This window comes from Phaethon aethereus (genome assembly GCF_964289735.1).
Source record: "Phaethon aethereus genome assembly, chromosome: 3".
Classification (NCBI taxonomy): domain Eukaryota; kingdom Metazoa; phylum Chordata; class Aves; order Phaethontiformes; family Phaethontidae; genus Phaethon; species Phaethon aethereus.
The window spans coordinates 125,915,241-125,933,042 of record NC_138576.1 but is presented as its reverse complement, the minus strand read 5'-3'; the positions used below and the strand labels follow the sequence as shown (position 1 = coordinate 125,933,042).

The 17,802-nt window shown below is 36.4% G+C and overlaps 1 protein-coding gene across 2 annotated transcripts in view; it reads right to left on the bottom strand.

The window, feature by feature from the left end:
• Nucleotides 1-17,802, bottom strand: part of USP34 (ubiquitin specific peptidase 34) — a gene marked incomplete at its 5' end in the record, with an annotated part of 136,592 nt that overhangs the window by 11,976 nt on the left and 106,814 nt on the right. For both annotated transcript variants that reach the window (XM_081998400.1, XM_081998401.1), the window contains 17 exons: nucleotides 650-728; nucleotides 1,957-2,114; nucleotides 3,618-4,252; nucleotides 5,268-5,415; nucleotides 7,891-7,995; nucleotides 9,431-9,475; nucleotides 9,599-9,703; nucleotides 9,813-9,861; nucleotides 10,294-10,445; nucleotides 11,045-11,119; nucleotides 11,204-11,372; nucleotides 12,587-12,672; nucleotides 13,910-13,990; nucleotides 15,528-15,593; nucleotides 16,319-16,366; nucleotides 16,467-16,542; nucleotides 16,640-16,704. In XM_081998400.1, coding sequence (XP_081854526.1) covers nucleotides 650-728; nucleotides 1,957-2,114; nucleotides 3,618-4,252; nucleotides 5,268-5,415; nucleotides 7,891-7,995; nucleotides 9,431-9,475; nucleotides 9,599-9,703; nucleotides 9,813-9,861; nucleotides 10,294-10,445; nucleotides 11,045-11,119; nucleotides 11,204-11,372; nucleotides 12,587-12,672; nucleotides 13,910-13,990; nucleotides 15,528-15,593; nucleotides 16,319-16,366; nucleotides 16,467-16,542; nucleotides 16,640-16,704 — 2,142 coding nt within the window. The remainder of the gene's footprint in view (nucleotides 1-649; nucleotides 729-1,956; nucleotides 2,115-3,617; nucleotides 4,253-5,267; nucleotides 5,416-7,890; nucleotides 7,996-9,430; nucleotides 9,476-9,598; nucleotides 9,704-9,812; nucleotides 9,862-10,293; nucleotides 10,446-11,044; nucleotides 11,120-11,203; nucleotides 11,373-12,586; nucleotides 12,673-13,909; nucleotides 13,991-15,527; nucleotides 15,594-16,318; nucleotides 16,367-16,466; nucleotides 16,543-16,639; nucleotides 16,705-17,802) is intronic.

Below are 17,802 nucleotides of genomic sequence, written 5' to 3'. Positions count from 1 at the left end.
CAAAAAAGCATAAGCTCACTCCTCCCGACATAATCTGTTGGTGGCTTTCCCTTTGGAGAAGCAGGCAAACATTTTCCCGATCATCTTTTTACTACTAAATGAAATCTTATTAAAGGTTACAGGGGAAGTCCCTCTGTGAAGAAAGCCAAGACTGATTTCTTAACTACTCATGACATCTCTTACTAGTTGCAACTTTCTCAGTAGCCCTAACTTAGTCTCCATTATGACCCTCAGCACAATGGTATCTATCTATCTATCCTTGATATAGGAGATGACGCATCACCCTTTTATTTCTTGCTCATCTTTCCTATTTAAGCTACAACCTTTTATAGTTATCCTAGCAAATCACTGCTATCAACGAATCTGTTATCTTTATCCTGTACTAAGATTTGTATTGCCTCAAATTTACTCACTTAACCTCTTACATCACTGTTTTGACATGGAAAATGGCTGGTAAATCTTTCTTTGTCCTTCCTATGAGCCTTAAGATTTTAAGGTTTTACATGTATGCTAGTACTTAATCAAGATACTTCTTTATTTTAAATCATACCATATTAAAACAACATACAGCAAACACACTGTCAGGAAGGAAGTGATGACTTCGTAAGAAAGCAAGGTGTTTACTGTAATTAAATAACAAAGTATTTACCTCCGTCATCAGAATCAATCCTCTGTTGAACACAACAAGGAGTCTGTCTTCATCAGATTCTAGTAGTATTCTGAAGGCACTAGGAAAAAAATTCAAACATTAAGAACACAGAAAAATACATATAATCTTTTCACAATTCATGCGAAAGCTTAAAATTATTCTGCTCCTGCTGTATTTTGGAAAGTAATCACAGGAGAACAAAGAAACCCCAAAAGAACATAATTATACTCTTCATTTTTTTCCCCACTTTTTCATTTAAAAATGCCTCTGATGTCAACTTCCTTTATGTTAACTTTATGTTATCAAAAGTATTTATAAACAACCCTTACAGCAATACTTCCCGAACAATTTCTGCAAAAATGCTAAAAACTGAGGAAAATAATGTACTTCAAAAGACAGAAGTTTATGTTTGTCAAATGATACATTTAAATAGGTTCATTTAAGCATAAATTTGGACTTCTAAATGTATAAAACCATTTCTATCAGAACATGTTATGCTTAAAGCATAACAGAAAATAAATGTCAACATAACAATAGTTCCAGAGCGTTTGGGGAAGTCTGGTTGCGCTCTCTGACAGATGACTGGATGGAATCCCTTCGGGTAACACAGGCCATCTCCCCTTTTCACAAGAGTGTTTAAGGCCATCAGCAGTTGCATGTAAAAGCCCAATACCTGACCTACATACACAAACAATTTCTAGTTATACTGAAAACATCCAAGCAACAGTTTCAGACGTCCTAGTGAGACAGACTAGAAATGAAAAATTGAAGATAAGATGCAACAAAACTGTCCCACAGGCAATATTTCTAAAAAACATTTCTCCCCAGGAATAACAAATGTCAGCAACCCCAGCCGAAATTACTGCTCTGCCAACCTAGACTAATCATGGTAGGCTGAGAATGGAATTTCAGCTTAAATGCCAAATTAGAACACTGATTGATTTGGTTTTATTTTTTTTTCAAGGGCTCTACTAACTCAATTTTGTCATGGTGTTTCTTTTTGAATCCTGACAATATACATCCTGGTGTACACCTGTTTATTTTAAAATAATTGCTTAGTTTCCATACTTTTTAGATGATGCAACATTCCAAAATAAATTACATTCACAAACAATGGATTTTGGGGAAAAAGAGAGTTGTAATTTTAACTTTCTGTTTGTTTACTTCTGAATAAAAAGTATCCACTCTTTTTCAAAAAGAGTATCAAAACAACAACGCTAATTTTTATTGTACTTTACATATGGTAAAATATAATTCTTATTCAACCAGGACTAGATTATTACACCACAACTTCATTACTAACGTACCTTATTAACGTAGTCCAACAAGACCGTCCATCCAAGCAGCGCAGGTAACAGCTTATGGTTGTTTTCTTGAATTGCTTTATGTCTTCTATCTCTTCCTCTCTCATGTCTGGTCGCTGAGCTACAAACAGTTGCATGAGGTTAAACAGCTCTTCTACTGCCTAAAACACACAAAAATATTACATTAAGAGTAATCTCAGTATGTTATGGTTTATATCTTCATTGGTATTACTTACCCAGTATTAATTCTACTAAGTAATATACAGAATAAACATGTGTAAGCAAATTTAGATGGCAATACCTTTTTAAGCTTTTAACAGAGCTGTAAAAATCAACAGACAACATTCTAACCTTAAATAATTAAAATCATGTGGTTCTTAAAAACTAAAATTTTGACATAGAAGTTGTAGCTATTTCTTATCTGTCTTCAACGCGGTTTGCTTCTAGCCGTTACCATTTACTGCGTGGGTTAGGACCCGGATATTTGAGATAACCCTTATGAACCTTAAACAGATGTTTTGATGTCTCCTAATGGCACAGCTCATTGCTACATATATATCTATATCAATATAGATATATGCATAGAGAGAAAAGCATTGGAAATCCTGATCCACGTGACCAAACTTCCTGGCTTTCCTTGTGGAATGTAGTATCATCTTCTTCAGCATGGGCATGGGCATTCTCTGATGATAATATTTATATTCTAAGTAACAGAATTCAGAAAGCTGCTTGTGCTAAAACTCGCTGAAGTCCCATGTGCATGGGAACCGCTAAACATATGGAGTAACTACAGTCCCTCGCAAGACAAACTGAGACTTCCGAGGGGAGATGCAAACAGTGAAAGCAGCAGGACTACTCCCAGCTGTCCGAGTATGAATTTACTCTGTGAGCTGAACTAGACAGAAGTTCAACACAGAAGATTCCAGGCATCCTCCTCCCCTACACAGTGAAGAAAATCTTTGTATTCTTTCTGTCCTCATACACCTATAAAGGACCCCAAAGCAACAGTCATCGAGTAATCATACAAAAATGTGTATTTTGCCTCTTAAAACCTTTGTAAGGTAACTGTTTTTAAACTGTTACACACAGACTATTGAATCTAGTATCTACTCTCTACTGCAAGTGTCATAATGTTGTAAAGACAGTGCGACTCCCAGTGTACCAACATTGTGCAAGAGGTACACAAGCGTTCCCAAGGTGAACACCGGGCCACCCTCCGTTTGAATGCAACTGGCTACATCTTGGCCCTACTCCAGAAACTGAAAGCAAGGAAGAAACTCACTGGCAATTCCTCCAACTTGGTGCGCTGGAATGCAACATGCCTTCTTAAGACCACCATTAAAGGCTATTTCTCGTTTCTTACGACTAGGCTGGCGTACAGAATATTGAAGAACAGTGGAAACAGCAGTGTCTGCTTTCCAGTGGAAACATCTGCTCTCCAGTTGCTACACAGGAAGGAAGAAAATCCCAAACCATTCCCCCACGAAGTACAGTAATCGGATCTAAACGCATTATTAATTACTTATACTAGGAAATCAAAATATAATACTTTTGCCACCGGATGCATTAAGTAAGTCTTTTCATCTCCTCCATTAAGACAGACGTTCTGACAGAGGGGAAATACTTGCAATGAAATGCTATTTTTTGGGTATCAATCTACTTACTCCTGGGTACTGACTGGCGTGTGGCGTGAGATTCTTAAAGGCCCACTGGATATTCTGGTGAGAAGCCAGCTGCCTCGTGAACGCAGGGGACTGCTCACAGCAGAGGCGCAGGATGCCATAGTAGGCAGGCAGCATCCCGCGGTTAAAGAGCACCACATCCTGATCGTCATGGTCTGCGAGGATGTAATTGAAGGCAATGTTCTTCGTCACCACGGGATTCTGTACAATAAGGCGTACGTTCTCTGGACAGTCGACACACACATTATACCAAAAAGACAGCAAAGCCTGTTTGTTGTGGTTGGTGGCTATAGCTGGTTCAGAAAGTTTAGGCTGGAAAAGGTTCCATAAGTCCATGAAGTAAGAAGAAAACATGAGTTTCTCAGTTTTTGAGATCAAACAGTATGTCATGAAACTGAAGTAGGGCACAAGTTTTGTAGTGCCATGAACAGCAGCATCAACATACAGCTTAGCTCTCGAAAGAAGGCCAAGCAGCACATTGTAGACTTGATGAAGAACTACTGTAGTATCTGGACTGAGGGGCAGATCGCGTGTAGGGATGTGCAAAGAGCGAGTTGATCGGAACATCTGACGGAAGGAATTGCTTGGAATAAGCGACACCAAGAGATAGGCTGCAGCTTCAAATAAAAACAAATTTGTTACACCTTTGAAAATGACATACATGCTTAACAGTTGTTTAAACAGAAGTTAAATTACATTGTGTGTTCCATTTACAGATTTCAATGCATTTTACAGAATAGGGTATTACTGTATTCACAGTGGAGCTGAAAAAAGCCAGAGTGGGTAAGACCAGCACAAAGCGTGTTAAAAGTGGCGTTGATACTTGCACCCAGGCCTCTTCACCCTGTGTTCCTGTCTGCTGCTTGGTTCTGCTGTAACACAACGCATCCCATCGCAGCCATACAAACCCACATGTTTTCTATCACTAGATTGCATACTGCTTGATCAAGACGTCGTTACCTCTTGAGAGGGGTTTACAGCAGGGGTCTGCTGCAAAGCTGCACCTCCAGCTTCCACATCTCCCTCAACCACAGAAAATGCATTAAAGTTCAGTGTGGCCCGTTACTGTGGAATCTCCTTTATATAAAAATTCAGACAAAGGAAAGGCTGAAAGTGTGACCTTGGCAACAGTCTGGTAGTGTAATTCCCGGCAGAACAAACTAGAAAGCCAGGACACCCTGGAGTTGGGGAGAAGCACAAGTGTCTTCTCCTTGATCCACAAGTTCAAAGGACTCAACTAACGATTACTCTGTGATGTGTTAAAGAACAACAAGTACTGCTCCTACCTACAGTACAACTATGTGATGGAAACTATTGAGAAACTCTTGGATTATTTCTTTTTCTTCTTTGGGTTTTCCTGGATCTTGTAGATCAACCACATAAGGTAAAGAACCTACTAACGTATCATTCAAGATACAAAAATCAAAGCATGGTTTTCATCAAAACCAGGTAGTGTGTCTTGATAAGGCACCACAGTTGTATTAATATTTCAAAATACAGCAATCCTAAAACAACTGGAAGAGGAAGAAGAGACAAGTACGAAAGCATGCGTTTCATTTGTGACAGGAATACCACACGTATAGTAACTTGTTACAGCAGAAGAATAATTTTCTTCAATTTAAATTAACTTACAAGTTCTCACTCTAGGATAGTTGTGTGCCAGAAGAAAACGTTCAACCCAGTTTTCCATATTTTGCAGCACCCAGCTATGAGCTAGTTTGTTTCGAGGTGTTTGCACAGCCAGCCAATCCAGGCACTGAGACGGGTTGTATTCAATAACCTGAAAGAAAAGTGGAAAAATCACAAAGAACACATTAACCTTGATATTATGCACTGATTGCATTAAAAAACACTTAAACTACCTACCAAGCAAGACTTTCAAAATATTTTTTCAAAATCACTTAGGGCTATCAAAGCACCTACAAGACTGAGGTGCTCTGGCAAAGAAAACCCTTATTAAATTTCACTGTGGTTTGTGCTTTTGAATCCTGTTTGGAGCTTTTAAAAGTTCAGTCTAAGTCCAGGAAGTTACCCTACATACCCTTTCTGCATGGGCTGAGTTACTTAACACTTGAAATGTTAAGGACTTAGAAAACTGAACAATCTTGTCTTTATCAAGTTTTTTTTTTTTTAATAGCTAACACAAAATCTTAACACTGAATCAGTATTTTTATACAAGTTATATCAAAAGAACATAAGTGGTATGCAAATATGTTCATATAGCTTCGTGCTGTTATGTTTTTTATGAATATGCAACTTCAAGGAATAAATTGGTCTAGTGTTTTTCAAAGGTAATGAAAAGCCTGTGGAGTGCTGTTGCATGGTTATCAAATCCTTACAGATAATAAGGACAAAATGTAGCTTCCTGTGCCTTTCTGGTTCTGTGTAGTTAAAAATTTGTTGACATATTATTAGGCCAATAAAAATAGTTCGTTTATTTACTAGTTTTTAAAAACTGTTTTCTTTTTACCTTGAGGTCCAGGTACCCAGACAAGGAAAAGGAACTCTATCTAAGGAACGACAGGCAGTAACTGAATTGCTGAATCTGTTCCCAACTACTCTAATCCACCCAAAGAATATGAGCGGCTGACATGACCAAAACTCTGCTTATAAAATTTTAAACTCCATTTAAAAAGAAACACATTAAGAACAATTGCCCCGTTTTTTTATTAGAAATGACAAATTGATCCATCAAGTTTTCTTCGTAATACCTGGAGGGGATCTCCAAGAAAAAGACTATCGTTTTTCACTGTCTTCATGGCTCTACGACTTTTTAATGACTTCTAGAAACTGGAGTGGCTGCAAAAGTAGGGTCTACACCCTAAATCTGTCTGTCTGTGCATTAACCACTGAGCCTCTCATCCCTGCCTCACAACTTCCATCTCCTGATCTGTGTCAACAAGGTAAGGATAATAATGCTGGCAACACCAGCAACTGAACTGATGACTTTGCTGCTAAAAGCTTGGCTTTCCAACAGAAACCTGTCATCGCTTTGCTTCCTCTGGAGGTTCAGTTTGTTAACTGAGAATAAGGAGGGCAATAAAAAAGAGGATTGCTTAACAAATTACATACGTAAACTTTGTGGCTACTGACTGAAGCATGAAGCACATGTACTTCATGCCACAACCTATGTACTGTCAAAACTCACTTGGAAAACTCACTTCCTCATTGCTGAGAGAAATTAATAACCTACCACTTCCCTGTACACAGAAAGCACTAGATGTAATTCTTGACCTTGGGATCCGCTGTCTGAACTCTCTTTACCTGAAGCACAAGCAGTTACAGCTAATTCATATTCAGATCAGACACCTAGCAAAAATTTGGCACACGCTTTCCCAGATTACCTACTGGTTGCTATCCTGTAACTGGTCCTAACCAGGAGTAAAATACTTTTGATCAGGAATCCATCTATCCTGCAGTGCTTCAGTGGATAAGACAGGTTTGTGTTTTACCAGAGGTCTCAATTCTGCACAGCAATAATCTTTTAGAAACCCACCCCCACCACTTCTTAAACAGTATTAAAGGGAACGATTGTTCAAAAACTTGTCCTCAGCAGTCTTCAGGCTGGACACACTGTTCTCAGACAGTAATAAAGACAGTAAATTGTACTGAGAACTCAAAGAGCACTTACTTGAAGTAGAATTCCCAATCTATTTCTCAGATCAGGAATTTATCCCTGTGCCACCTTAGTTAAAAAGACTCTTTCTCGCTTTAGAAATGCAAGGAAGAACGGTCCTGCACCACAGCAATTATTCACTAGATTCAATTTAGCACTATTTTATGGGTAAAAAATGCTAATGAGTATTTTACAGAGACCAAAAAAAACCAAACCAATATTCAAAGAACCAGTACATAATGGGGAAAAAAACCCCAACAAAATAAACCTAAAAAACGATGGGCCTTCAAAAATTTTACAGTCCTTGCAAAAGGATAACTGAGAAAAATCAGTGGAATTTGCCTAGAAGCAGCATTCTAGACCCTTATTATGAATCAATTAATTTCTCATTAAACTAAAATTTAAAGTTAAACTGAAATACCAGTTAACCAGGATGCTGTGAAAATCACATTCAAAGTTAAAGTAGAGCTTTTAAACGTCTATTAGCTGTTGCTGTTTATTTGGAAGAGAAATGGTCATCCTAAAAGATCATTAATTGATGCAGCAAGGATGACAATGAAATCTAAACCCCTTTCATAGACATAAAAGAATGAACAAGAGAAAGACAATTTAGCTTCTGTTTTCTTTTACATGTTGTACCTCCCATATCCTCTGCAGAATGTAAGAAGCAAAGGGTGGCATTCCTGGAGGTCCACCAGCAAATTCCATTAGCATGGTCAGCAATTTGAAAAAAGGATTGGCTGCCTGTAATGCATAAAGATAAAAATTTCCATTTTGATCTATTTCATTTCAGCTGCTAATTTTTTAGCGACTTAAAAAACCAACCCTAACATTTGCATAAAAATATATTTCTATGAACTTCTGACATGAGCGTTTATATTGCTTTTAATCCCTTACTATTTAAACTGTAAACAATCCACACAGATATATAGACACACCTTAATTCTACGGTACCCACATATGGACACAGTAGAATTAAGCCACTTTTAATAGCTAGGGCAAGGCAACATGATCATACTAGATAGCATCAGTGTAGAAGAAGTATATAGTTACAAGGGAGTAACAATAGACATTGTCTGACACAGCCAGACATTATTCTGAACAAGGTGGGGGGGGGGGCGGGAATCAAGCTGTACAGCCTTGTAGAATTCACCATTTATCCTGTTTTACATATACAGAAGCTCTCACTATTCAGAGAAGCTATTATTTTTACGTATTTGCATAACACGGATCCTGAAAAGTTTATCCAAAAGCATCATATTTTGAGGGTTTACACAGGTCATTATTATTGGCATACTGTCTTCCTCTGAAACCACCACCGTTTCTACTCTAGCATATTGGATCTAACATGAATTCTGTATTTTCTTTTTAAGTTTGCTAAGACTCACGCAGCTTTTAACAATGCTTCAATAAAGCGGTCACTACTAATATTACATATTTTGCACCTCACCAAAAACGTCTCTGGTGCATGTGTATATGCACAAAGCAAAAAAAGCATAAAAATGTAGCAAATGTTAGCACGACAGGAGGGAAGTAGACTGTCATCTGATAGTGCCCATTCTATCACACAAAGCAAAGCTGTCATGAGAATGATTTAGTATGTGCTGCTTTTCCAACCATGATCACGTCTCCTGTGCTTGACATGCCCTCAATTTTTCCTGATTATTTGTCTTTTCTGACAGCAGTATACAAGAATGTCCTTGTGTGAGCATACACTTTCTCCACTCTGTATACATTTTTCATGTGGAATCCATTTGGAACTCTCAGTATTTTTGTTATTACCAGGGCAGGAATTTATTCTGACTGAGAAATGTGTTTGCATGCACAGAACTGCAAAACGGTGCCCCAAAACTTGAACAACCAGATGATAATTACGTATCTCCACCTATTCTAGCATACACGTCGTATTGTTACCAATTTTTTTTAAAAATTCATGTAGGTGGAGAATCTAGAAATACGTTATTTGACTTTGAATAAAACTTTCATCTTAAACTGCATACACGATTTCTGCTTTAGAAAACTTAATGTACAGTGCAGTTAGACTTCATTTAATGTCACAAAAACTTCCATGGATTATCCTCCATGCAAGATTTTTGATTAGCAAAGGATTATTTCAGTAATTTAAAACAGAAAAATATTAATACAAATTATTTAATATACAGGCAGTATGTTTACATACCTCAGGAGTCAACTTTGCTATAGATGTGAAAAGCATGGACACAATCTTAAAAACAAAACAAACAAAACTCACTTAGACTTGTGCTTATTCAGTGAAAATAATAAAAATCACCCCATTACACTTATTAGATAAGAATTTCAACAAATAGCTATAGTTTCTCATACTTACATGTTCTGCGAGCCGATTATTGTACCGACACAAACTGAAAATGAGATTGCAAGTTTGCCTGATGTTGATACCATCACGAATATGTTGAAACAAAAAAGGAAAACCCTGCAACAAATATTAAGAAATTAGTACATTGTCTACAATTACCTATGTACACATACAAATGTGCTTTTTTTTTTTTTGAGGCTTATACAGTCATGTTTAAATGTATTACCTTTCCTCCTGTTAATGCTGCCATGTCGTTTTGTGACAAAGTCAAATGCCTAAAATAAAGAAAAACAAACCTTTACCATTTTACTTAGGAGATTATTAAGTAAGGTTAAGGAGAAATACAGGACTGTGAGTGTTAGTTTATATTCTTCAGTATTATCAGTCTTCAGACAATATACAAGAGAAAATAAGTATCGACATAAAACGGAACAAAGATAATAAGTATTTTGTACTTAGACCAAATAAAGAAAGAAATCCAAAAGTGGGCAACTGAATGTGTTCGAGGATTTAGCCTCAGTCTTTTATTTGGCCAACAATGACAAAACATTTATCTTTTAAACGGTTAAAAATATAATGGGTCCATATACAAGCTCATTTACGCTGTTTAAAAAGCCCACAACACGCCCTCCAAACCCATAAAATCTCCAATTCTTTTCTGAACTAGCTTAGATTAGAATTAATTTTGGTTTTTCAGAAGCCCTTGCCTTTCTGAGCGAGACTGTTCAACTAGAAGAGCAATCAGGGCAATCATCTTCTCAAGTGCAGCAGGCCTGTATTTTTCTTCTGCTAAAGAAAGTATATCTTCCTCTTCCTCCTCTTCCTCTCCTTCTTCCTCAGAAAGTACTTCAACCTGTGGCTGTAAGGAAAAAAAAAAAAAAAACAAACAAAAAACTTCGATGTGGACATTTTGAGCCTTAATTTCAAAGAGCCTGTACACTGTTTTGCATATATTCTGTCCTCTCTTTTATCCAAAACAACTTAATAAACTTGCATGAATCAAACCAGGTAAATATCTAATCCCTTGATTTTCATGTCGAAGCATTCATTTTGCATAAGCTAAATTGCATTTACAAATGCCAAAGCTAGGCTGGTTGAAGTCACTACATAGCCTGATATGGTGGTCTATTTAATAAAAAAACCAAGTAAATCTCAAAGCTTAAGTTGTACAATAGAGGTAAAGCAATAAATTGTTACCATTAGTAGCATAACGCGGGAACTTTAATTGCTTCTACTTAATCACTATTCCCATACTAAACAGAAAACACTGCTTTACAGCAAAGCCAATTCAGCATCTTTTTAAAATACTATATTCACTTAAACAGTGAAAGAAAACTGTATGAGCAAAGCAATTTTAATTTAACAGCTGAAAGATGGTTCAAGAGACATAGCACTAATGATCACATACATGTGAGATACGAAAGACTAGTTCTTGTTATACAAGATACTCAAACTTACATTTTCAGGTCCTTTAGTTCCCATGTAGAAATGGACCATTGTAGATATGGCTTGCAGTGAAAGCAAGAACTGGCTCTGAAATACGCAGATATTGAATTACTTGAAGATACATACACGCATAAACATACCAAATTGCCAAAACTACAAGGCTATACTCACTTCCTCTTCTCCCATTTTGGCAAATTCGTAAAGAAAGGCAAAGTATTCCGTGAGATGTTTACTGTGAGGCTTAACACCATGCTCCATAATTGACAAGAGTGTCTTCACAAAGCGTGTTACACAAGAGCGACTGCCGATGTCTTCCACAGGACCATCCATGTCATCCGAACTGAAAACGAAATCCAATGTAGATATTTCATGCAATACATGGGGCATAAAATCTTCTTGAACCAGTCAAAAAAAAAATTTCAGAAGAACTTAAGAGTTTTTTTACTCTGTCCTACTACCATACTCAGATCTCTAACACTTTCTCTTTATGCCAAGTAGAGCCTAAACAACAATGTGACTTTAAGTCAGGTAGCATCCGTTACTGAAAATGTTGAAAGGTTCATAAAGTTAGTCTTCTGAATCAAGATTCTAGTCAGGAAAAGAATTCTTAAAAAAAGCAGTATTAGGGGATCTGTCGCTTAAAACCAGCTTCTTGAGTCTCATGTCAAATTTCCTGAGTTGCAAGAAAGAATGCTGTTATAGCCAAATTTACTGTGGGAGCAAGGAAAGGCAGTCTCCTAAACACATATACAGGATCCTCACAAGGCAGAAAACACGCACTTCCAACCTTATTCACCTACTGAAAGTGGGATCTTATCACTGAACAAAACCAGTGACAGAGTCTTTTAAAGTAAGGCTTCTAGAGAAAACGGAATTCTGTTTTTTCCATGAAAACTGTATCTTCATGTCCTGAATTTTGTTACAGCAGTATATTTATTATGAAGTCAGCCATTTTTGCTCTGGAAAAAAGTTATCATCAAGGACCACAAGCTTAACCCAAGAGATGAAAGAAAAACCACTTTCATCTTCTCATTATGTATCAAAAAGAATAAATATTTCTTAATCGGAGACAAAGTGACAGTTTTCTTGATAATTAGGAGAACAAAACAGAATCTCGTAGGTTTTTTTTCTCAACTTTTTGACAAAACCTGTGATTTAGCTATATGACACAGGACTGGACTCTCACCTCCAACCTCTTTTAGTGGATGTAAAAATGAAAATTTGCACCTACATGCCTCTGGATCCAATTCACAATTGGATTCTCATGTCTACAAAGTGAGATTTACACTTGCAGCATATTACTGGCAGTGAAAAGAAAGACTATGCTGAAAATCTACTCTAAGAGAACAAATGTTTCCAACAACGCATTTTCAGACACCGGCTTATCCAACCACAGTATTTTTAAACAAATCGGAGCACTCTGGGTAGAATAATAAAGAACAATTTAAACAGTACCATTATAGGTTTACAAGACCACTTTGAGTAATTCATTACACAAAAGCGGTTGCTGTAACGCATGCAATAACTAGAAGTTTTCAGGTGTTATTATTTTACCAGTCTTCCATTCCTGGCTGGAGGTAAAGATGTGCATGCACTGGCCTCAGTCTCTGTATCACATGAATACACAAACGCTGGAACATCTGCAAATGCATAAGTAAATGAACTCCACATGTTCATTCTTTTGCATATATGTCAATACATATTTTCTAAGCAATGAATATTTTGCCTACAGGTACTCCTTCCGGCTCTACATGATTCAAAGGAACAGCTGAGGTTGAGATGCCCACATTCCATTTATTAGTGCATTGACACATCATATTTTAACAAAAATAGTCAAACCTGGTTTTTATGAACAGATCTTACAGAGGGACCCTAAAAACACGTTTTAATATTGGTGTGCACCATACACTACTGAAACATGACTTCAGACTGCTGCTCAGAAACTTTGTTTTTTCTTCTACCTCTGTTTCTGTTAGATATTTTTGGCAACCTTTTTTTTTTTTTTTTGCCTCCAGCTATAACAATTTATGTGCAAATTTTAAGGAAACTCCTTCCAGTAATTTTTGATTTGGAAAACATTCATCAAGGATTAGAGCTTTGCATAAGATCTTGCATAGAGTTCTCCCATGAAATACATTGCTTTAACAATGGGTTGCAAACAGAAACTATGTATGGTTCTACACGGAAATATTACTTTGATAATCAGAAAAGTTAAACCAATTGAAGGGTTCAGGTGAGATAAAGTAACTGCTGAAGTTTTTACCTAAATGTCTTGCAAAGAAAGTACACTTGTAAGTGAAACTATTAATAGTATTTGTACCTGTGAATATCCAAATGCTACTAATGTAGGGTTTTTTCAATTTTAAACATTTCCAGAACAGGGTATTAATAAAACTTTGTGGCATAATATTAGAAAATTCAGTCTATCTACAAAACCCAAAGGCAAAAGTTTAGAAGTGAAGCTTTCCATTAGGAGTACTGAATGTACATAATTTATTATTTTTCATTTTCCGAATGTATGTGTCTTGACACATTATTGTTAAACCAATTCAGAAGAAAAACATTTTTAATGTAAAGTGTTCAGATTTTTAGAGATCATGTGGGAGTTGTAGAAACCTTAATTTGTATCTACTATGACATTTTGTGGTCCTAACTGTACAACTACAGCATTACTGGAATACTGAATTTGTTTCAAAGAATAATAACACTCCCATGGCCAAATACTTTCTCTAAATCACAAGCAAGAATCGAAAAGAGTAAGATAATTACAGGTATTAATAAAAACTTTTAGAATCATTGTGTGTGTTGTAATAATTGTCCATTTCTGTTCATGGGTCAAGTAGTAACCTGACTTAAAAAGGAACATTTTTTCCTTACCTGTCTCACAATCTGATTGGGACACTTTATTAGTATCTGCATTGGCCACCAATCATCATCAGCCATACGATCCAAAAACCACTGCAGAAGATACATACTTTGTTAGTTTTGTTCCAAACTTGTTCTAGTCCAATCTTCTTTTTGCATGATATTAAAGTCTGAAGAGAAATTGATGTTACTATTATTAAGGAATACGCAAGTATTAATCCAAGGGAAATCTAAATATCTTCCGTGCATGACAAGAAAGGAATAAAGAGCAACAGCAGTAAACATTGATATAAATTTATATCCAGCATCTTCTTATCCCTGGGTTCAGTATGCCATTATTCAATTCTCTGTAAGGACACGCTTATCCTGAAAAGTGATGCCAACAGAATAAAAAACGATGCTCACAATGAAGTATAAGCTGAAGAATTTTGTAGAACAGGAAAAGGTTTAAACAAGAATGTAGTTCCTGAATTAGATCCCTTTTGCATTTTAAAATGTGGGAAAGCCTTACTACCTCCAGCAACAGAAAATGTGTAAAAATAACAGAGAACGATTCATTCAAAATTAGACTCAGCAAATAATGCAGCTGAGTATTCTGACTCCACGAATTTCATTTTATTCACAAGGAAAGACAGTTTAAATTAAAGAATCCAAGTTGTTGTTCCTTTTAATTATACCAGAATGTTTTTTTACTATACTAAATGTCTTCACTCGTTTTAAGCTTCTTAGGTCTACACCATACAAATGAAACTATCACCCAAATACTGAATGTTACATAACAATTTAACAACCTAGAATCAATTTATAAAAGAACAATGAATTTAATTCATTTGTACTGAATAAGGTCTGTGCAGTATACAGTATGTTTTGGGGTCCTTGTACATTAAAACTATCACAGAAAGTCTATCACAAACTTTCCTTCAGTATCTCAGAATTGTTTTCACCAACACCACAGGGAATTCTTTGTCTACGGTTTCTCAGTCCCTCTCCACTTTGTCGCCAGATGCCCTTCAGGCAGCATCCCAAAAAGCTTTGTATAAAAAACCCCAAACTATTCCTCCATTTTTTCTCCTCCTTCTAGGAGTTTTCAGTCCTTCTATACTCTAGGCTCAAGATCCTCAGCTTCACAAGCAAGGCACTATATGAATTTGTTTTCAGCTAAGTCTGACATTAGTTGTTCTTATTCTCTTTCTAAGCCTCTTCATTGCACCGCAGCCTTTTATCCCACTGCCTTCTTCCCTTGGATTCAACTCCAGTCCCTGCCATTCTAGTCCTTAAATATTTTTAGTCTGTCTCTCCATTTCGCTTGTGTGATTTCATTTAAACACCTCTTAATTACACAAATCTGTATGCAATAATCAAAAAAAGAGGTTGTGACACTGTGTGTCTTCTACTCTAGTGACAAAATTATTTTGGCCTGTGGTCTCACCATAGGCTTCTGAAAAATAAAAGTCAAGTCATTCCCCAGAATCTGCAGTATTCAGAGAGGACGAATTTCATCTCATAGTACACAAATATGCCAAATACAGTACTTCATAGTCCAAAATATTCCAGGGATACGAACCTCCAGGAAAGTTAAACAATATATAGAAAGTTGGTTTGTACTTTGCTGAGTTCCTAAGTCACTTACTTCACAAGCTGCCTGACTGTTATTAAACTGTTTTGTTAACAGTTCAATCCACTGAAGCATTGTAGGCTGTAAAAAGAAACACAGAAAAAACTGTAACTTAAAATAATAAATTGCAACTTAACCTTGAAACATTTCTAAATAGTCAGTTAGAACGCTGAATCTTAAGAATATAGTTAAAAACATTAAATGCCTTATAAACTAGTAATGTGTTGCACCTACACAAAAATAACAGCACATGTGTTTTAACTAGTGCAAGTAGTACCCACACATTTGGACTAATTGTCCAATTACACATACATTACATATTCTTACTAATCCCAGACCATCTACAATTAGTAGCATTATGCCACCACAGATGAGAAAGAAGTAAAATCTGACTGAGAATAAAGATGTTTCAGATGGAATACAGCTTTCTTGCTGTTCATGCTAGTATTTGTAACTTAAAAATTCATGAGCACAACTGTTGCTCAGTGGTAAGCACTTCCCTCTACATCAGCCTTTAGTAAGTGCTCACTGAGATATGAATCATCCAGGAAATTTCAAATGACAAGAACACAAGATCTGTTGTTCCTGACGCATTGCTGAGGCAAAGCAGGCTAAAACCTGCGTTTTTTCCCACCGTGCAGTGTTTACTATAAACGTGTCAAACGACGCTCTATAAACATTACCTTTGTATCATTTATGGTACTTAATACATCTCAAAATCACGCTTTTAAAATGAAAAAACACAGACATACTTTTCACTATATTCATGCAGTTACTTAGTGAGAATTTACAAGTAAATGGAATACCTTTTCCTTTGAATGAATGAATGTCTCTAGTACAAAGGAAGTGCTTAACTGGAAAAAAAAAATTGCACCATTAATTATAGAATGCCTGAATTGAAATGTAAACCAGGTAAAATTTAAAATAAGCATGATAGACTTGTGAAGTACTTACCTTTGCTGTCATCAGGGAAACCGCTTTTGGATCTGGGAGTGTGCTTGGGATGCTACTACACAACTGCCACATAAACCTAGAGTCAGTAATTTTATTTGTTAATTAAAATAAATAATGAAAATCTGCAAGAAGAAAAGAAGCATTAATATTACATTTTTTACGAAAAAACTTACCCAAAATATGTATGTTCAAAAATGTTCTTGTCTTGAAGAAACTGCATGTTATCATGCCATATCCACTGAAGAAAAAATGCTAACATCAGATACAAGAAAGCAGTTTATTTCACTACATAAGCATGGTTTCTAAGAATATTTAAATGCTTGCCATGGCTAAGAAAACAAAATTTTTTCTTATGAAAAGTTATTTCTGGAAACATTTCTTTACTTTAAAGGATTGGCTCAAAGTTGGTTTATTCATACAATAGCAAATACTAGTTTCTCCTGCTGTATGACTGCAGAACAGAGCTCAGAACCTTCTCTTTCTGTAATCTCATCTTTACACCTTAATTACTCACATTTTTAGGCTGAAATTTTGAGAACTGGTCCAACATGTTAAAAAAGAACCACAGTTCAAGACCATATTTTGATGTCTGCAATAGTATAATAACTTAAAAACCCCAAAAAACTCTCTAAACACATAGTTTCACTAATTGAGATCAATTAGACTTTGCAGCGGCCTAGCTAGGTATGTCTAAAGGTTGAAGTTCTGACCCAAAGCCTGACGAGCTTTGTGAACTTTTGATAAATTCTTGAAGAGTAAGCTTTGACTCTCCATCATTAACCAGAAAAGGATTTCCTGCCAGGTTCCCCCGTTCCTTTCTCCAAAACGATGTTTTTGACCAAATGTGTTTGAGGATTTTTCACGTTAAAATAGTTTAATAGGTTTAACTCTGATAAAATCTATTATTGTTTTAAGACTGAGAAGGATAAAAAGCATGATCTGATTCGCTGGCTCAGGATGAAGAATCTTTTAAAGTTAGGAACCTAACACGTGACAGATGATAAAGCAATACTCCTGGCCCAGAGGGATCAGGGAAACCGACTTTTCAGGTGATAAAAACGGAGAAGAATGTCTTACAAATCCCCTACTGGGGACACATCTAGCACAGTGAGATCCCTAGTGAAATACTCTGCTCCTGTGCAGTGCCTTTTCCAGCTCCCCAGACCATATGTGGCTTAAATAGTATCTTTATATAAACAGCCAGGTATCCTAAGAGCAGGCCTCATCGCTGAGGAGAACAGGGAGACATAGCTGTTGCTGGTTTTTCTTCTCCCTACCCCTTTTACTCATACTTGGGCTACGCTACGACTACGGGGAGGAAGGGATCCTTTTCTGA